The 22,018-nt window shown below is 39.4% G+C and overlaps 1 protein-coding gene across 1 annotated transcript; it reads right to left on the reverse strand.

Annotated features, from left to right (window-relative positions):
- Positions 1-307: 307 nt before the first annotated feature.
- On the reverse strand, positions 308-21,608 carry galm (galactose mutarotase). Its single transcript, XM_042433661.1, has 9 exons — positions 21,450-21,608; positions 20,859-21,053; positions 20,139-20,293; positions 13,433-13,546; positions 13,224-13,316; positions 12,147-12,228; positions 1,609-1,759; positions 1,335-1,509; positions 308-554 (listed from the first exon to the last, which is right to left on the reverse strand). Exons 2-9 carry the CDS (start codon positions 21,043-21,045, stop codon positions 477-479), a joined length of 1,035 nt encoding a protein of 344 aa, XP_042289595.1. The 5' UTR covers positions 21,046-21,053; positions 21,450-21,608; the 3' UTR covers positions 308-476.
- Positions 21,609-22,018: the final 410 nt, after the last annotated feature.

A 22,018-nucleotide genomic window follows, 5' to 3' on the forward strand; every position in this document is an offset into this window, starting at 1 on the left:
AGCTCTGGGGCAGTGATGCTCACAAATTCTGTCATGTCTTCGCTGTGTGATGGATATGAGGTTGCCATGGCAACACAACAGGTCTCTTGGCAGAATAGGAAGATGCCCTCTCACCCAAATCCGCCTCCTCACCTCCTGTTCTAGGAATAGTTAAGCTTTTGTAAAGATGCTGAACACACATGGGTGAAGACTCACACAAAGCGTAATGTTACATAACATCATGTGTAGAGCCTCTGACAGTTCTCTTATTCTTAATATTGCATAAGAAGGACAGACAGACCACAATCAGTCAAAGGAGAGGGACCAATCTGATGCCATAAACTTTTTATAAAATTGATTGACAGCTCAAGTGAGAAGCTTTTTCTCAATTAATCTAATTAATAAGCATCCATTTTTGTTCAGTTAATAAAGTATGGCATAAACTAGTTATTTTCTTCCCAGTGACACAGATGGTAGACAGAGTTGTGTCCTTAAGATCAGACAGTGGTGAAGATGAAGCAAGTGATGTGTCGGTATTCCTCACCAGGACGCAGAAGACAGTCAGGAAATGAAGCCTGAAAACACACATGCACACACAACAGTAAATATGTTATTTTCCTAGTATCTGTAATTTTGTTTTTCTAGCTATACAGAGTTGTAGAACACTTCATCAGGTTGAGTAAGACCAGAGTTTCTCAACCTTAAGGGCAAAACTTATGTGGGGTTGTCTGAAATACAGATGGGTTACAGCAGGTTTCTAAGACTGACATAAAACTGGTATTACATATACATACTGGGACAAACAATCAATATTCATTTTCAAATGTAAAATGAAAACATGGCCTAATAGTTAAATGGTAAATGGACTGTACTTGTATAGCGCCTTTCTAGTCTTCCGACCATTCAAATCGCTTTTTACACTACGAATCACATTCACCCAATAGTTAATGGTATGGTGCTTTCTCCTCAGTACTACAGGTAACTAAATGCTGTCTGTCATCTGATTACAAGTTACATTTTCTGACATGTTCTGATACATCTTCAAACAAATTTAATCTTCCTTTGACTCAGTATTGATTTTTGTCAGTGAAAATTTTGATGGTAAATGATTTACTGACCCTTAATAAAGCTAAACTTATAAACATCAAACTTATTGTTCAGGCACGAAATGTGTTTCAGTCATGAAAGTGAAGTTAGTCTGAAAGAAATTTGCCTTTAATTAACGGTTGCTTGTAGAATTATTGGAGTATTATTATACTGAGTTAAGTTAAACCATTCTCAACAATGTTATGAATCTCAGTAATAGTTGGATGCAACAACAGATTACTAAGTGTTCTCATCAATCGTCGTCATACCTGGTTGACAGCATCAGGCCAATTCTGGGTCTCCAGACAGAAGGAGCTGTGCTTCCTGTACCTAGCCCCGCCCTTTCCTGTTATGGAGCCATCCAGGAAGTTGGCTGTGTAGAACTGGACCCCTGGTTGGCTAGTTGAAACCTCCAGGACACGCCCACTGGCTGGGTGACACACCCTGAGATGACGACAACATCGTGAGATGGTGATGATACATGGTGGAGGTGCTGATGTGACTAATAAAGACATAGATGTGTCTGTTGTGTGTTTTGCTAACCTGGCAGCATGTTTCCTTGTCCAGGGGTCTCCAGGTGATGACAGACAAAAGTTGTGGTCAAATCCCGGACCTGGAATTACCTTTAGCCGAGAGCCTATCAGAACAGGCTTTCTTAGGTCAAAGGGTGATCCTTCCACTGCTCTGATCTCTCCTGTAGATAGGATGGTTAGATCATTGATAGGTGATTGTGTATGAAGGTTAGATAATGACTATATAGACGATCAGTTCTCAGAAATGGGGAAAGGGAGCAACATTGGAGAGTGAACTGGAGAAGTAGTTAGTGGTAGTGTTGTACTCACTGGATTGTACAGAGCACAGAGTACATTCACTGGGTATAAATAACTGATATTACCATAACACTTTCACTAAACTTTATAAACTTGACAGAGTGCCCCTCCAAAAACGTTTTGTAGTTACAGTACAGCAATCAGTCTGCTCAGTTTATTAAACCAGTCTGTCAGTTCAGGAATCCACTGGCACAGATTTCAATATTTTTTTTCCATATAGTCCCCCAGGGGCTCCATAGATTGCGTTTCTACTTTTCAATACTGCATGTGCGCAGTTACTAAATAACCATCATGACAGTCTTACTCATGTGATGCTGTCTGTAATGTTGATCTATTCAGTTGAGGCATTTAGGCTGTTGTTAAGCAGCGTTCATGTCATATTGGAGTTACAGTAATTACCAGATTCTGACTTGAAAATAGTATTCACGCCAACTTCCAAGTCGTAATTATGACCGGGAAACAAAGGTGCCGATGTATCCGACTTGGCACTTCATAATCTGAAAGCATTTTAAAATGTATCAGCCACACTAGCCAAAGACATTGTTCATGGTGATGAAACCCAAATATAATGGATATTGTGTTAGTCTAGGAGATAACACAGAGGCACCACCTGTGCTGAACTGCAGCCTCAACAGGCTACTTAATATTTATAGCTTTGAATGGTATCTGCAGCAACACACATCACTGGGTCCCCCACTGTGAAAAGATTGCTCCTCTCCCTTTCCACTTGGCCCTGGTTCAAATGACGAGGTACAAATGTTTTTGTGAGTTAAATTATTATTCAGTCCAATGTTTCAGTTAATCTCCTAATTCATCAGACATGTTACACAACAACAGAATACAAGATGCAGTTGAGTAGTTTGTTTCATAAGTTTATGTTTAGTCAAAGGGCTTCAGTCCTGTTGTGATAAAGTGTATTTTGTGATAGTGGGCAGATCATCTGCTTCTTGAAAACAGGTTAGCATCGTTAGCAATGAGTCACTTCTCTCTGTCAGGCTGAGGAAAGAAAGGTAAAACTGTTCTGTAATAAATGATTTAAATTTGGCGCACTTGTGTTGGTGTGTGTCTGTGTGTGTCCATAAATATATTATGTTTGTCAGCAGTGACAGGTGAGGCTGAGCAGGTAAAATGCCAGCCAATGGTCTATATTCATAAGAGGGAGAGTGGGTGGCAGATGGCTGTGAGGCTGAAGGGTGTTGGCTGTTGTTTTTTTTTCTTCAATTTTAAGTAGGTTTTTTTTTTGTCTCTGTTTCATTTATACTTTTGTCAATAAATTCCACGTTTTTTGCATGTGCTCCCGCCTACTGACCTGATTCTTCAACATCCCCCTAAATGTTTTGCCAAACAACATCTCCTGCCCTTTATATGGGTGGCAGCACAACACCAACCAAAAGCGTTAATAATTCTATAGAATTATTTACTGTATTGTGATGAAGTGATCATTTCATGTTATTGTTTTCAAATTTGTTGTCAAATTAATGTTTCCTAGCAAATTACCGTAATTAAAACCTATTAAAATGGGTTTGTATATGTGTGATGACTTATCTAATATAATGAATAACAAGTGGAACAAAGTTTATTGCATTAAACATTAATATTGTGATACATATTGGTATTGCAAAAATATTCTTACTGTGATACTGACAAGTAATTTTGACATATCCTTACTAGTTACATAACGTTTTCCTCATGCTTCAAACGAACACTTTATTGTTATGGACTGGCTGACAAAAATTGGGAAGTTTAAGACCTGGAGCCTCATTTAGAAACTATGTATACACACAGTTTTGTGGCATAAATCATGCTTACACCCATTTCCATGCATAGAATCAGATTTATCAAATTCCTTCTTGTACATGAAAATTTGCTTGTTACCTAATGGTGATCTAGCCTGTGCTGCGGTTGGAGTAGCACTTTCAGGGACAGTTTTGCTGAGAAAATGGTTCTGTGCAAATGTGCATTGTGACCACAATCTCTGCCGGTTCAGCGTCTGATTTACTAAGACAGCAGCTCATCATACAGTCACCTTTGACTGATCCAGGGAGAGTTCTGCAGATGCATTCTGCAAGTGAAGGAGAGCTCACAGGCGCAGCTCAGAGGTGGGACCTCTAAGCTGAGAAAAGAATAATAATAATAACATGGGGTTCTTGATAGAAAACATTCACTTTGGACGCATTTAGGCCATTACTCAAAATATTAATGTAATCTTTAGTACTTTAATAATTATTGATACATTAGGAGACAAATCAAAGACACACAAGATAAACACCAGTGTGAGAGAGACAGGTGGAGCAACAGGTCAGAGGTGAGCAGGTGGAGGTGGAGATGGGGTTGATATGGATATTAATACTGAGGCAAATGCTCACTTAAGTGTCTTAACAAAAGAAAGAAAAGTATAGGTGCAACCTGTAGTGATTTTACAGTTCATTGATGGTCAAGTTCAAATTTAAATTTGATGAATAAACACCCCATCCACTAGGGGTTGGGGGAAAAATCGATTCTAGATGCATCCTGACGAAGATTGGAAGATTCTGAATCGATTCACAAATGTCCAAAATCAATTTTCTACATGTTAGTTAATAATGTCAAGTTGAAGAAATGAAAACGCAAAACTGGAGATCCAATTTCTAAATCTGATCTAAATTCTTTTTTCTCCTCTGTTTATGATTTAAGAACTTGTGAAAAAAGGTTTTACCAGCATAGTCTTTCTAGGTTTTTTTCTAATTTTCTTCATCTGTGAAACAGGTGGAAAAAAAAGTTTTGCCAGGATCATTTTTCTGTGTTTTTTCTTTCCATCTGTGAAAATGGGTAAAAAAAAAGTCTTGGCAAGTGAAAAAAACATTTTTTTGGTCAGGATTTTTTTAAAAAGTGTTTGTTGTTGTAGTGCTCATTTCGGCCACAAGAGGGCACAAGTGCACCACTACCCCATGTTCCTAATAGGACTGAAAGCATTTGTGTTTTCTTCCAGGTGAGTTTTAATTTATCCATGCACTCTAAACACAAGGTACATATATTGTGTGTTAGCAAGTTATGTAATATTACTGTCATGTCTTCCTTTCGGCTAGAATTGTTAAAATCAGCTTTAATCTGCCGTTAGCATTAGCTATACTGTCGTTAGCACACTAGCTAGATACTGAAAGTGAGAAGCATAATTATTCCAGGTGAGTTTTAATATCTTCATGTACTCTAAACACAAGGTACACATATTGTGTGTTAGCAAGTTATGCAACATTACTGTCATGTGTTTCTTTTGGCCGAAAATGTATTTTAATCAGCGCTAATATGCCCTTAGCGTTAGCTATACTGATGTTAGCTGCTAACAGCTGTTAGCACACTAGCTAGTGGGTTAACATACTGTTCATGGCTAACAGCTACAACCTAGGTTAAGTCGACTGCATAACTAACTGTAACGTTGCTGTAACTGTAACGTTAGTCATGGTAATGGGGACACTTCAGCCCTTATGAGTGGGATGTTTTACAAATAAAGATTAAAAAAACAAACAAACATATGAGTGGGACATTTGGACACTTGCTTAGGGAATAGAATAACTTTGTACATTTAATGATAGCTATACACAACAGAATACATTTTGATTTTGGCAATTTAAATTAATATGATTATTATTCATATTTATGACATAGAATTGGATGCTGTTTGTTGAATATTGCAATTATAGTGCAATGCTTATTCTTAATCTGTCCTTCAGTTGACAGTCTGATTAGTTATGATTGTTCAACGTGCAGTGCATTAAAAAGACCCTATGTCAGCTCACTGTCTCAATAAATTATAATTATGCTTCTCACTTTCAGTAGTGGATTTTCCCCTTCTCTTTGTTTGCCATGATATACAATATAAGATTATTGCAGATTGGAGTAGAGTCATTTCATTTGAATGAATCATTCTTTCTCTTGAGAAATTCTATAGGAAAAATGCAGTGTGCACAACTCAGGGGTCCAAGCACACCTGAAGGTTCCATTGGTGGCCAAGTACCTGAACCTGATCAGATGAGGACATGAAAAGTTTGCAGCATTTAAGTATAGGCACTCTTTAAAGGGCAGCTGTTAGCCATGAACAATATGTTAGGCCACTAGCTAGCGCACTAACAGCAGTATAGCTAACACTACCGACAGATTAGTGCTGATTAAAACATTTCTAGCCAAAAGAAAGATATGACAGTAATGTTATATACCTTGCTAACACACCTGCAAGCACACCTGAAGGTTACATTGGTGGCCAAGTATCTAGCTAGCGTGCTAACGACAGTATAGCTAATGCTAACGGCAGATTAAAGCTGATTTTAACAATTCTAGCCAAAAGGAAGACATGACAGTAATATTACATAACTTGCTAACACACAATATATGTACCTTGTGTTTAGAGTGCATGGAGAAGTTAAAACTCACCTGGAAGAAAACACAAATGCTTTCAGTCCTATTTAGAACACGGGGTAGTAGTGCACTTGTGCCCTCTTGTGGCCGAAATAAGTATTACAACAACAAACACCTACCAAAAAAATATGATCCTGTCAAAACTTTTTTTTCACCTGGCAAAACTTTTTTTTTTCCTCACCCATTTTCACACATGAAAAAAAAACAAAACTTATAAAAATTATCCTGGCAAAACTTTTTTTCCCTTCCTGTTTCACAGATGGAAAAAAAGTAACTTAAAAAGATTATGCTGGTAAAACCCTTTTTTTTTCACCTGTTCTTAAGTCATAAACACAGGAGAGAAAAGAATTTAGATCAGACTTAGAAATTGGATCTCCAGAAATATTCTTTTCCTCAGTTGATTTTTAGGGCTTCCGTACTTTTGCGTGACGAACATGAAGTATACTGTGAACTTTCTATGCCATCACTCAGAGACTAACGTTAGCGGAATGGTGAACTCCAGTAGTATCAAACGAGCTGACCAACACAAACAGCATTATACAAGTAAAACCATCTCTGAGGTGAAGAAAATAACTTGGTGCTTAGTCTGTTTCACCTCAAAAACTCTGCGTCCACTCAGTGTCTTGTATAGCGATGGTTTCCCTCGGAGCTAATGGTGCAGCAGAGAGAATGCTCTCCACTGCTGGAAACATAATGTTAATAACAACACAGCGGAGCACTGCACCTCCCCCTCATTTTGTTATTCTCATACAGGCAGGAGACTGTCAGATGCTTTCATATTAATTCATTAATGCAGTTAAGTTTTTTTAAAATAAAAAGGCTACGGACATATTGTATTTCAGTGGACAAAGGACACCAATGAATGGTTTGGCACCAAGCAGCAACCTACGGGGCTGGGAAATGAAGCCACTGCAGAAGTGCCGAAAAAAAGTGCAGTTCCTTGAATGGCCACTTGAGGCTGGCTCCAAAAGTGAGTCAATCCCAACAGACCCCCAAGTTAAAATGCCCAACTTCACAGCCGAAATAAACATGTTTACAGCCCGGTACAAAAAATGGTTTTGTACCGGGCTGTAAACAGCCTTTCAAGACACCTGTACGGGGGATGATTTTTTTTTTTATAATTCACCTGTTTATATGTTATTAAGCCATAAAGTTATGCATAATTAAAGATGTGGCTGCTTTGAGTGACAGGTCGCTAGCCGCTAGGTGGCTTATTTCAGCAACTAGGCTTCATTCAGCCCGCCTCAGCTCTACCTCTTTGTCCAGTTTGGATTAGCCGGAAGTCAGGCACTGCCAAGATGGCAATGGCTGGAGTCGCCCACTTTGAGCCTCAAAACTGCTCTTCAGAAACCAATGGGTGACGTCACGGTGGCTACATCCATATTTTTGACAGTCTATGTTTGGCACACAGCATACTGGAGCAAGAGACAATATGACAATATTAAAAAACACTATGTCTCTCTGACTCTGTACGTGCATGACGAGATGGATATGGGTGGGATTTATCACTGCTCTTTGTGTAAAGCTGTGCATATGCAGGGCTGGAAAATACCACACTTTTAGTTCTTCCACAAGGATACAGAATGTGTTTTACACATGCTTTGATAAATAAGGCCCTGGGTTAGGATCGAGTCAGGTTTGACTAAACTCAACACTAAAAAGCATTATTTGACTTGATTGTCTTTTAGGCCATGTTCACATCAGAAAGCACACAGACTGGGAAAATAAGCAGGAAGAGCTTGTTAAGACTTGAATATAGTCCTCTAATTGTAACTGTGACACAGAGTAGATTCCATATTCTGAGTCTTGTTCAAATATTCAGCCCTTGAGGAGGATTTCTATTCTAACACAGATTCTGTGATATAAATAAACAGTCATTAGCTGTTCTGTCTCCAGGGGAAACCAAAGCTAATTGCAGAGTAATGAGTATGTTTGTCTGACAGAGCATGAAGGAACATGCACCCACACAAAAGTACAAGTGTCCATGCTTCCACACTTCTGTATTAACAGTGGCATGATGGTAAACATGTGTACTAATTCAAGCTTATACTGAACAAACCACACAATAGAGAGTGATACAATATACACATCAAGTGCATAAACTATCAGTTATCTCCAACAGCAACACAGACAACAGAACTGACCTGTGGAAACAGAGACAGAGTCAGAGGGAGTGTAGCAGAGAGGGGAGGGAGTGAAGTACACACAGCTGTGGAGTTGAGAGACAAGAGATTGCTATTCAAGGACAAAAGGAGAGACAGAGAGGAAACGTGAAATCTATAAAATCTTTCTCCACTCTCTGCAATTATTTTTCTATTGGCTTCTATTGTATTGTGTATTCAAAAAATATTAAAAACAGAGATGTGTGTATAATGTGTTTTAAGAATGCACTTGACTTGATTGTGGTCACCAGCTGCCAGCTGTACTGTATGTGTCACTAATGTGTTTGCTGTAAAGCTGGTGAGCAGCTGTCAGCATAATGTTTTTGATAGAGCACATATCTGGTGAACTAAACCTGTCTTCATGTACTGAAATGGACATTTTCTGATCAGCACATCTTATAGAGGAGGCTGTACAGTTTTATGTCGACTTACTGATATGACTCTTCTCAAGATGAAAATGTGCTTCAATCTTCAATCACTTTTATTTAAGATACCAAATTCATCAACAACTAACGATTCTCCCATGGACCCAAGATTATAATGAATTTTAAATTATTCTGGGCATGGTATGAAATATTTCAAACACAGGTAAGGATATAATTGTATATGAATGTATATTAATTACAAGAGATACATGATAACTGTATTCAGAATGCATCTGAGCCTGAAATTTGCAAGCACTGTATTAGTTTGTGATTTTCAAAGATTTTATTAGTACTTTTTGCCTTTTTTATTGGTTGGTTGCAGGATAGACAGATGGAGAACAGAGGGAGACAGAGAGGGGTAAGACATGCAACAAAGGCTCCCAGCTGGAATAAAGCCGAGGACATTGCAGTTATACAGTATGGAATGTGACTTAACTAGCTACTACTAACTACTAGCTAACTAACTAACTACTAACTTTTCTTTATCTCCATGAATGGGTAAACTGTAAATTTAATATTGTGCTCAAAGTCCTCAAAGTGAGCATGAATTTAAGACTCTTCTCATTCTTTCATTTAGTTTATCATTATTGTTAATAACTTCTTTTCTTATTTTAATTCATTATCAATAATACTCTGTATTGTTTTCTGTTGTAATCATTTTCTTGTGAGGACCCCAGGAAGACTAGCGGTCATTAAATTGGCAGCTAATGGGATCCTACTTGTCACTTGTCACTACTTTTTTATTTTGGTAAAAAAAAAAAACCATGATGACATTTCAGCCAGTTGTAAAAACTGTTTTTAATCAATGGGTCCAAAGTCATCACGTGAAATTGAAGCTTTAACTGTTTTCATAGCAAAACATTAACTTCTAATTTTTACAAGTCTCTAATTGATGCTTTTTGAGAGCATCACTTAGGGCTGCTCAATTTTGGAAAAATTCATAATCCCAGTTATTTTAGTCAATTTTGAGATCACGATTATTTAACACGATTACTCACTGACTTTGGAAACATCATGCATTTATTGAACTTAAAAAAACTGGCCTCTGAACAGTGGATTTCCTTGAACATTATATATAAATCAACTGAATAACAAATAAAAAATAAATGTTAAAATGTTACATATGGGGTTGCACGATATAGGATTTTTCGCCGATATCCAATATGCCAATATTTCCAACTCATTGTGGCCGATTGCCGATGCTGATACCGATATAAGCACATATTTTTTTCCAGCTGGCTGAGGAGACTATTATGCATGCAAGCATAGATTGTACTAAGTATGCTAAAGAAAGACAATATATGAAGGAAGAACTTAGGAAGACTGGAGTTCAGGAGCTCAATGTTAAAACTTTAATGAACCTCCCAAGTGGGTGGAGCAGTAGAGTTTTCTTTGAGTTTATTAGACAGACAGGATCAATGTGTAGGATTTAATCTCTGGTCCACACTCCAGAGCAGAAGGTGGCAGTATTGCACCTAATACGCTGGTTGGCAACTGCTGTTATAAATCAAAAAGAAGATTTTTTTTTTCCAAACAGAGTGGTACATTCACGGATGTATTACAAGAGCTGGATAGGGCAGCCTTGCAGCCAATTTTTCCCAGTGGCTACTCACTTGAGCCGAGAAAAGCGACATAAAAATCCGTGACGTCATCACAATGTAAAGTCTATGGGCCAAGCCGGAACTCGTGGGCGGGGCCAGCGGGGGAAACAGTACTGCACATATTCAGTGGGCCGCACAATGCAGAAGCAAGAAGCTAGAAACTTTTTTTGGCGTATGCGCATGGATGAATAATAAGAGCTGGATAGGGAGCCGCTGCTCAGCCTTGCAGCCAATTTTTCCCAGTGGTCATTCACGGTATCGCAATGAAAAATCCCCCTGTGGCCCAAAAAGCATTTTCCCCATAGACCATCATTGTAAAAGAGACGTCTGTAAAACTGTTGAGAGGACATGTTGAACTGCAAACAATGTCAATTATGACTCTTTTTATTATGAAAATTTGATCCATGGAGTTAGCTATAGAACTGAATAGGCGCCATTTTTAGTCCGGTATCCAGCTCTTATAATACATCCATGGGTACATCCTGTCAGCTAAGGTGTTTCCTATCTGTGCAGCCAAACATAGCAGCTCCTCGGCGGACTGTCTCTGCAGGCTCCACTTCACTCAGCTGCCTGACAGACCCGCTGCTTCTTCCCACTTTAACCTGAATAACAAACCAGGGCTCGGTGCTCAAGTTGGATCTACATGGAGAGCCAGGGCTAATGTTAGCTGAGAGGCTAGCAGAGCGTTAGCTGCAGCATGGCCGGAGGGAAGCACAGCCAGCTAGCCTCCGCTAGACTCCCTGCTAATGTTGCATGCAGTGTGTGTACATGTGCTTGAGTAACCAGGTTACAGTTGGTTTTCTCCAGAAAGCTGATTTCTTAACTGTCATGTGAACAAGAAACCTGCTTTCTGTAATCGGAGTATGGGATTAGAGAAACCTGGCTTCCACAGGTAGATTTTACTCCCTGGAGAACACAGATTTCTCAGTCATGTGTACGTGTAACCAGGTTTCTAATCAGCTCTATACAAGTAAGCATATGCACAATAACAGACTGCAGAGAAAGCGCAGCTCCGAGCAGCTGGATGAAAGGAGAGATCATTACACAGAGCGAAGCATCCGTGTATCTACAGAAATAGCCTCCGAAGTCTGACTGAAACTAAAACAAAGTAGCTGTAGATGTCTAAATAAGTCAGTTTCCACCGCTTAACGTTTGACTGTTAAATTCAGACACGTTCTGGTTGTGAAGAGCTCTGGCTGTCTGTCTGTCTGTCACTGTGCTGTCCGGCTGCACCGACATATGATCCTCTGGATTTATAATACAAAACAAAACCAGAGCATCATTGCAGAACAAAATTCAGCACAATAATCGTCTCACCTCGATTATCTTCTTTTCATAATTGTTGGAAGCCAAAATCGTAATTGAAAATAAAATTTGATTAATCCAGCAACTCTAGCATCACTACTATATGATGTACACTGGCACAAAGTTAAAGTGCTGCACAGGCAGTGATATATTGTTTTGTTTATAATGTACAAATGATAAATGTTCCATCATCCACTGTGATCTGCAGGTACCAGATAGTAGCATGCTATATAACTGTCTGGAATAGACTGTGGCTGCTTTTGATTGTGACCCTCTGTAGCAGGGGTAAGGTACTACTACTCTGATGGGTTATTACATTCAGCTTTAAATTTCATTTAACTAAATTTAACTGTGTTGGATATCTTTTACCTGTAGGAATCGATGTGTCATCCACTGGCAGGTAAGACTGAGCACTGATGGACACTTCATGGTCATAGATGTCTGCTGCACCCTATACATGTAGGTGCGCGCGCACACACACACACACACACACACACACACACACACACACACACTGAGGTCCTGAGCAAGATAGCTTCACAACTGCTTATTACAATTAAATTCTGCATTGACAATTGTGACCCTGAGAGATGATTCCTATTGTTTTGATGACTCCCTGACTTCTCCTGTGGTGCCAACTTAATCCCAGATTTGTGCTTATAAAGAATCTGATGGGCAGATTGCCATGAAATTTACTCAATACATTCCATACATCCATTTTGGACACAACACAATTAACATAGCTGTGTCTTAACACTTTTTACACACTTTAACTTCTATTGAACTAATTTAATTTCTTCACATTTTATTTTTGTGAATATAAATGATGGAATCATCAATCTGGAAAATTTTCAATTAATTAATTGGCATTAAAGATTTATGTGTAGGTACATAGATGACACTATTTAATTTAGTTTTGTCTTTACCAGTTGACATGGATACTGCTGCTGGTGATTAGTAGGATGTTTGGAAGTTTCTCAGTCAAGGCAGTGCTGTATTCAGCATTGTAATTCAGGGGCTCCAAACCTTAGTTGGACCATGGACCATTTTATATGGATAACATTGTTGCGAGCAGCCAGCAGGAAGATGGGATTGATTTGTTCTCCACATCCCATCAGTACTGTGATAAAGTCATGACTCAAGTTTACCCATTAGTCTGTTTACAGGTTCACATGCCTCTTCACAAATCATGTCAGTTTTGCTTCAGACGATGAGAAGATGAAAGAGAGACAGAAACAGAAAAAACAGTACAAAACAAAAATGAGCTCAACCAACTTTCTCCCATATATTCCCTGCACTCAGCTTAAATCCTTCATTCTACAGACAAGATTATCATAATGACTGATTAAAACAGTATCCCTCTTTCACATCCCCCTTTCCTCACACCCTTCCTTAAGTAATGACAAATTGGATGATTAAAGACTGTAGTTTATTATGTGTCCTTACCTGTCCTGCCAGGTTGAAGTATGAGTGGTTGGTGAGGTTAATAGGGGTGGTTTTAGTGGACCGGGCTTGGTATTCAGCAGTCAGAGTTTCCCCCTGAACACACAACTCAAATCTTACTGGATGCTAAACTGGCAGTGGTTGATCTCTTTCTATGCAAAATCAATCAAACTGGGCTGGGCTTTAAAACTGTGGAATTATTTTAGGTTTACCTGTAGAGTGTAGGTGACCGAGACCTGCACCTCTCCAGGATAACCCTGGTCTCCATCTGGACTGGTAAGACTCAACTGTACACCACTTTCCACTGCTGTAGCAAGCCAGATAGCCTAAAGAGACAAACACATACATATTATAAAGTAAATACATAAAGGATTCAAAAAGCAGAAGTAGCCATTGATGGATGCCATTAATCATTAAACAGTTTATGCAAAATAAAATACTGTATTTTTAGATAGCACATCTGTTAAAGTGTGGAATGAAGACATTGGACTGCTGCTTCAGGACTGCTTTGAGAGTAGAAACTGGGAGGTCTTTAAACTGCTGCTATGAGGGAAGATTCTACTGTTGATTTAGAGGAATATGCTTCTACTCCACCACAGATTCCTGGCGCATGTGGCAAGGCCTTCAACACATCACAGATGACCAGCAGAGGAGCAGGGGGACTACAGCCAGCCAAGCCACACTGCCTAATGAGCTGAATGACTACTACGCTCGCTTCAAGACCCTCATCCACACAACCCTCACACACTTAGAGGGCAAGGACACATATGTTAGAATGCTATTTATCGACTACAGCTCAGCATTCAACACGGAAACGCTTCTCACCCTCGGACTGACACCCTCTCTTTGTAACTTTCAACACAGACAGACCCCAGTCAGTCAGAGTAGGCAATGACACATCAGGCACAAGAATCGTAAGCACGGGGACCCCCCAGGGCTATGTGCTGAGTCCCCTGCTGTACACACTCTTCATGTATGACTGTGTGGCCTCCCAGAACAAAACCAGTATCGTCAAATTTGCAGATGACACAACAGTCATTGGACTGGTGTACAGAAGAGAGGTGGCAGACCTGGTGGCCTGGTGTCATAACAACAATCTCTCCCTAAACGTTGACAAGACCAAGGAGATGATTATTGATCCAAGGAGGAAGCGGGAGCTGCACACACCACTATACATAGGTGAGACAGAGGCAGAGTGGTTGAAAACCTTCAAATTCTTTGGCACCCACATCAGCAAGGATCTCACCTGGTCTCACAACACAACGACAAAACATCAAGAAATCCCACCAGTGACTGTACTTTCTAAGAAGACTGACGATATTTGGCATGCCAACCAAAATTCTCAGAAACTTCTACAGGTGTACGGTTGAGTGTCCCTACCAGTTCCATCACAGTCTGGTATGGAAACTGCACTGCCCAGGACAGGAAGGCTCTCCAGTGTGTGATCAAAACTGCACAGTACATCTCAGGAGGAGCTTTCCCCTCAGTTCAGGACATTTACAACACTAGGGTCATCAGGAGGGCATGCAACATCATTAAGGACAGTACACACCCCCAAAACAGCATAGCACCAGAACAACAAGACTGACAAACAGCTTCTATCCACAGGCCATCGGGCTTGTGAATAATTCCCTTCCACACAGCTCTCCTCCTATCACTCTGACGTTGAAGTCATCTGCATTTTTCAACAAACTGTTATTTGCATTATTTGCAATAGTGCACAGTGCATCTTATGACCAGTACCCACACTATTATTTGAAATATTTGCAACAATGATGTAGTATACTTTATGACGTGTTGCTCGGTCAAGTCAGGATCGCTGTTTTTTTTTTGCACAATACTATGCTGTGCAACACTGTACATTGTGTACTGTGTATTGTGCTGTGCAATACATGAACTTATATGTAACTTATAAACTTTGTGATTTTAATTTTTAAAATCTAATTTTTTATTTAATTTAACTCTTTTTTTCATGAAGGGTGGACTAGCAAAGTAAGAATTTCATTGTATGGTGTATCTGCCTGTGTTTACTGTGTGTATGATAATAAACTTCTTGAATCTTGAAGGTAGCTGCACTTCTTATTGTGTTATTGTGCTATGCTGAGAGTAATTTCAAAATTGTGCAATGGTGTAGGGAGAATGTCCACCTATGTTCAGCTGATATATATAACATGATTCTTTAAATAGAAATGTTAATCCTTTATATACATTAAAAATAAATAAAATTTGAAAAATTGTGTTACGCAGTCCCTGAATTATAATCCACTTCTTTTTTCATTGATGATGACATCTTAGCTACATTGTAGGTTCTGCCTCCCGACAGCCATGTTCCAAAATCTGGGCCGTATTCACAAAGTATTTTGTCTTACCCACTAGGAGTCGTCCTAAATACCATTAAAAGTTCCTAGCTAAGAGTTTCCTATTGAGACCAATTCACAAAGCTGCTGAGAGTAACTCTTAGTAATGAACTGAGAGAACTTCTAAGCTAAGAGATGGGGCGGGGTTGACCCTGTTGCTATGGATGACCTCATAGCTCATGAATGATCTTATTCACTAGGCTTGTTCGAGATAAGCCAGGCCTGCGCAGAATTGATCACCGCACAATGCAGCCGGTCAGATTTGGGTCCGACTTGACCACTTGAATGTTGTGGGGTTGATGGCAGCTTTTATCAGGCAGAGAGGATGAATACATTCAGTAGCCTACAAATAGAGGATTCTTACAGAAACACCTGCAGCTGTCAGCTGACAGTCTGAATATCTGGCAGATCAATAAAGTAAATTGTCCTTTGTGATTACGGCCACATACTATGCTTGAAACTGAGCAGAGAATGTGAAAACAAGCGCCAACTTGTTTGAGAAAGCCTCTGACAAGATGTTAATGGGCCCACAGGAAGTAAAGGAAAGCAGACTCCTGCCTATTACAGCCCATCAACAGTCAAACCATCTGATGTGTCTGCAGCTAATGGTTACTGTCAACACTGCCTGGTCTATAATTCATTCACCTGTGCCACAGCAACCCATGGCACCCTTGGCCTTACCAAAGATGGCTGCAGCTCTCAGTAGCTTTAAAGCATTGATTGTATGTAAATATGGTCGACGCGTCTCCACTTCCTACCGCCAAAATATCTCCTTTCCAGGAGCTGCCATTTTCCTTGTGTGACGTAATTTGGAGCCTGAGTCTGCACAATGGAGTCGGGTAGTGGGATGTCGGCTTATGGGACACACCCCCTCTCCCGTTCCGCTGCCTGATGGAGGTTTGAGAGCGGCGGTCACAGCGTGATGTCACAGCCCCTTTTTATATCATCAAATATCTACCTAACTAACTACCTAATATGACAGAAACCATCTTTGAGAAATATGTATTTGACATGTACTTTGATTTTTTAGTTTGGCTCATGTCTAATCTGCTAACACGGAGGGGGCGGGATTTATGGCCTATACTGCAGCCAACCACCAGGGGGCAATCGAGATTTTTTGGCTTCACTTTTGATGGTGCAGTCAATTTAAAGCAAGACTATTTAACTTTTGCTGAGCAGCAGCAACAGCAGCCTCTGCTGCCAAAAGTGGTAATTACAGGATGCTGGTCCATTCAATTCTGTGGCAGCGAGGGTACTGCACTGTCTAATTGGAAGGAAATACTATCTGAAGGAGAACAGACTTTGACACGAGAGTGTGACAGAGAGGAAATAAAAAATGTCTTCAGATGAGGTGAAATGGCCTTACTTTTGTTTGCATGTTTGTGACATCCCTCGCTGTGTGTTATGGCTGATGTCATTACTGAGACCATCATCATCTGAACCTACAGCAGCTGTGTGCTAACATGTACAGTAATTGCAAACAGTTAGCGCTACTCTGACTGAGTGAATAAGGAAAGGGTCTCACCTCAGCAGGGGTTACAACTCAAGCCATGGCAACAGTGAGTTACCAACATGTGGATCGTAACATTAGTGGGACATATTGTCCCACATCATCTTCCCACACTACAGTCTGATGGCAGCCAGTGTGTATCTTAGTTCTGTTGGTAACAGTGTAAGTATACATGGTATAGTACATATTGGCGAGATAACGAGATAATGACTGATAGCAATCCCCAGAAGGGCTGATAAATACAGGATGCATCTGGCAATAAGTGCAGAGGCTATTAGTGTTAAAAAAAAATAAACCCTGTAATGAGGTAGTTTGTGTAACTTTGTAGCAGTCACCCTACATTAGCGTTAGGATACTAAATCACAGCAAACAGTGATAACAGAAAAATGTAACCACACACCAAACTGACACTACAACATGGTAACAAATGCAAAGCAGAAGCCGATGTTGAAAGTTAGGTTACTGATGAGTAAAGCAGGTGGCATCTCAGAAGTAAGTTTTCCATCCAAATATAGCACAAATTTTGACAAAATAATTTCAGAAAATAGATTAAAAAGATACCAATGAATGTGTGTTTCAATCCACTCCTGTTTTGTGAATATAAATGGTTGAGTGTATTGGTGCTGATTCTCCTGTCGAGTGCAGTAAACCACAAAAAGGAGAGATTTGTCATTAGTGTCTTTGTTTTTACATCAGAACCTTTGTTTACACCTTGTTGCTTGGGAACATAGATTTTTTTGTTTGTTTTGTTTGTTTTCTCAGCCAGCACATCCAGAAAGTGATTGACCAACCAATTTACAAAAAGTAGGATTTACCGAACGTAAGAGTCACTGGTGCATTATTTTTACTGCTTAGAAATCAAACTTTTGTTTTTATGAGAAAGAATGTACTTTCTGTACATTTCAAAGTTACATAGTTTCACTTTAAAGTTGCAACACATGACATTCACTACTAGGTGTTGCACTAATACACCAACATCTCAAACCATAACAAACGTATTGTCTACTCAATGAAGTTGGGGGGAAAAAAAAGGAAAGCTGACAACTCACGAAACTCAGATCAAACTGTCAAACTAGGCAGTACTGATCAAATATGGATCAAGATTCTGTTAGTGTATTTCTCACCTCAGATGTTTTCATAAACATATTTTAGTGGGCTGTTTAGCTGTAATTTGTAATTCGATAAAGTTTGTGATGTGGCCGCCATTTTGGAAACAGCCAGCATCATTCAGGGGATGTACAACTTTTTTTTTTTTCTAATTAAATAAATGTGTTCTATAAATGTCCTATTTATGATCCCATTTTACAATTTTTTAACAATACTGAGAACTTACAACATAAGAGCTGCATGTGCACTCATCTGTAACACTGACCCACTGAACCACCAGTGTGTTCACTGTGCTGTGCTAACTAACCTAACGTTATTTAAACCCTTAGGGCTTTATTTAAAATAGTGGTGGAGGTCCCAACATTTTCAAAGATACTGAATCTGTCAGACTTAATTTTGGGGAAATGTGTCTAAAATTATGAATGATTCATAATGTTTGAGTGGAATAACATGAATAATAATAATATAAGAAAACTTTAGCAACTTAAAAGCTACTTAAGAAGAAATAAAAGGGGAAACTGGATGCTGGCTAACTTTAAAAGAACATGAGACTAAAAGTTGTGAATTTGTAACTTAATGTGTGTTAATTGTGTTGGTGGTCTTGTCAAACAGCATCAACTGCTGCAATTTCCATGATAAAAAACAAATAAAATCAAAACCAACCCACCAGCAGCATGGAAACAACTTGATACCTGCTGTCAGTTTCTGATGGGGACGCTGGCACAATCTGTCTCTTTTCCTTCTTACAACATCTAATTAAAACATCATATTTGATGTCCTCGACATCACCTCAGGCAGTGCAGTAATAAAAGTATATGTGTTTTAGCCTCATGAGACAGCTTGATCTAAATTAGATCAATAAATAGAAGCCACTGGACTTCTACCACTCGAACAAACATGCACAACTAGACACACTGGCACACACACAGTCCTCATAATCTCAGTGTAGTGTCTTTGTGTCTTTGTGTGTGTGTGTGTGTGTGTGTGTGTGTGCAGTAGTCAGTGGCACAGCTAACTGAATTATTAGTAATTAGCAATGCTGAGTATAGTTTAGCCCTCAGGCCCAATGAACACACTGTTGCTTTGAAAAACAAACCAATACACACTCAGGCTCATTGGTGTAATTTATTTTAACCATTTAACCTGTCTGCTGCAAACAGATATCAGACACCTGCTGAATATTTCATTATGATGTATGTAGAATTCATGTACGATGGCAGTAACTGGCAATTGAATTCAACGATTTGAAATGTTTTAGATTTTTGCCTGTTGGTCCACTAGTTTTTATACCAGGGATATAAGAACCATGTTGGCACAGGAGCTCCTCAGGGCAGTGTTTTATCTCCTATCTTATATCCTGCACGCCAATGACAAGCAGATGATACGGCCTTTTCTGGAGAGTTGAAAGTGAGGTAAAGATGCTGCGTGAGGTGAAGAAGAGTCAAAAATCGTTGTCCCTCTTGGTGTCATAACTCCAAGAAGGACACACAGACATGAAATATATATATTGATATCATTCACTGTGCCTTACACTTCCCGAGGATATCATTATCTCAAAAACCTCCATAAATCCACTTAAAAACCAGAGAAAAAAGAGGCTGCAGAACTTGCCTGAGAATCATCACATTTTTAAATTTTCTTCAGTATCAAAGTAATCCAGTGACAGTTGTCTGTACATCCATGGCTACACTGCAAATGGGAGCTGCTAACAGCTGATTCAGCAGACTTTTAATGGAGATAATTTGCAAAATGTAAACAAATATCCACTAATAACTGGTCTGAAAGAGAACCGCAGTACCTACCTGTATCTGACATTACAACAGCCCATTTGACGAAACGAAACAAAATCAATGATAGAGCATAATATGAAATGATAGACGTTTTTCTCTCCTCACATAATATATTTCGTCATATCGCACAGTCCTGATACTCAGTTAGTCTTACCTTATTGAAGCCTCGGAGCCCTCCATGCAGTGCATTAGGTCCATTGTTGATATCTAGTTGGTAGTCTTTTCCCTCCACTACAAAGTGTCCACGTGCGATCCTGTTGGCCACACGGCCCACCACAGCTCCAAGATACCTCTTATCTGACACATAACCTGAAAATACACACACAACACAAGCAATTCCATCTTATTCAGCTTCACTAGAGTAGTGCCTGGCTTACATTCACTTTACTTACTCTCTCTCAGCTCTTTTTGGCGCATCTTCTACTATTGTTCTGTCAAATTCAAGTTCATATAGTAGTACTATAAAGACTATATGGACCAGGATTTATGTGGTCCAAGGTGTTCCTTAGCCTGTTTAAGGGCTGCCTATTTTGTTGGGATTGAAATTCAAAACAAATCCAAACTGTTATCTGGCATGATATGTAGCAGGTCAATTCTGAAACTCTTCTACCAAAAAAACAGGCCTATTGTATGCCAAACATCTGATTTCATTTTAACAGAGCAATAGCTTAAATACCATAAAACCTTAAATAAAGTATTGTTATGATTTGCCTGGCCTGAGATATACTCTAGTATCTGTAATAGGCACAGCTCAAACTCAACAGCAAACACAATTTTCTGTAATAATCTCATTCCGAGGTTACTATTTTAATATTTATACGCAAATATTTAAGAATACTGCATATCGAAAATCACTCATTATGTTACCTCTTACCTTCCAGGTCATCATAGCCCAAGACCACATCTTCCATCTGCCCGTGCTTCCCTCTGCTGCACACAGACCTGATAATTGCACCCAGGGTGAGGACCTCCACCCGCACCTGGGAAGACTGGAGGATCCAAAGGTCCACACTGCCCAGGCTAGACACCTCTCCCCACTGCTGATGGCTTACCTGAGTCATCTTGAACCCTGTAGCCAACAAGACAGGGCGGTATAAGACAGGACATCACCTTCATATCATAGTTAAATGTTGGTCTCACTCAAATCAATCACATCCTTCAGCAAATCTTCCATCTGCAGCCAACAGGGTTATTGGTTATTCTGATCCCAACTTGTATACATTCATACTAGAACTTAACGTACCTTTTAACTTATAGACTGATATGTCTGGGTATTTACAGTATATTTACAGGCACGTCCACTAACATTATACTAAAATATCCTAGCAGGAAGAGTAAAAGAAAAGTCTAAAACATGTTTTAACATTTAACTGTTACAGTATTGCAATAAACTACTATGACAACGCTTTAGCTAGCTGCATCAATAGCTAAAAACACTGTGGTTCATTTTAGCCCACTGTCTCACCTCACAACACTTTATCAAGTCAGAAGACTGTGCACCTCGACAATGTTTACACCATGGATATACACTGTCGCTGCCCGATCTGAGTTGCTGCCTGACAAGAGTACAGGTTGCGCAAGCCAGCGCGTACACCATCTTGGATAGCAAAGTACGGCAACACCATTTGGACAAACTACAAGCAGAACCAAGGCTGTAGTCGAAAAGTATCTCCTGTCGTCTTTTCCTAACCACTGTCTCTTGATTTCTATGGAAAACGTCATGAAGTCAAGGAAAGATGTGAAGGAGAATTCATAAGGACTATCATTGGATATCGTCTATCCGATGATACCCGGACCCCTTACCATGTTGTTTCATGCAGGTTATATAAACGTGGACAACACGTTGAAAAATATTACTTCATTACCAAGGTCGAAATTGAATTTAAAAAAGGTATATAGGCTACCAGTCACAAAACTGAAACGAAATTGTCACACTGATAATGCTTGCTCACGCTCACTCTCCTGAATCCCAATCATTGTACGAAAATAAATGTTAAATATATGCAAGATAGGCATAACATGTTAGGTCTACAA

This window comes from Thunnus maccoyii, chromosome 14 (assembly GCF_910596095.1).
Source record: "Thunnus maccoyii chromosome 14, fThuMac1.1, whole genome shotgun sequence".
Taxonomy (NCBI): domain Eukaryota; kingdom Metazoa; phylum Chordata; class Actinopteri; order Scombriformes; family Scombridae; genus Thunnus; species Thunnus maccoyii.

Excerpts from the sequence above, each read along its gene's own strand:
- galm (XM_042433661.1), bottom strand. The coding sequence starts at position 21,045 with ATGACTCAGGTAAGCCATCAGCAGTGGGGAGAGGTGTCTAGCCTGGGC. Across the intron at positions 1,760-12,146 it reads TGACACATCGATTCCTACAG|GAGAGATCAGAGCAGTGGAA; the intron begins GTAAAAGATATC and ends TCCTATCTACAG. Across the intron at positions 1,510-1,608 it reads ACAAGGAAACATGCTGCCAG|GGTGTGTCACCCAGCCAGTG; the intron begins GTTAGCAAAACA and ends TCGTCATCTCAG.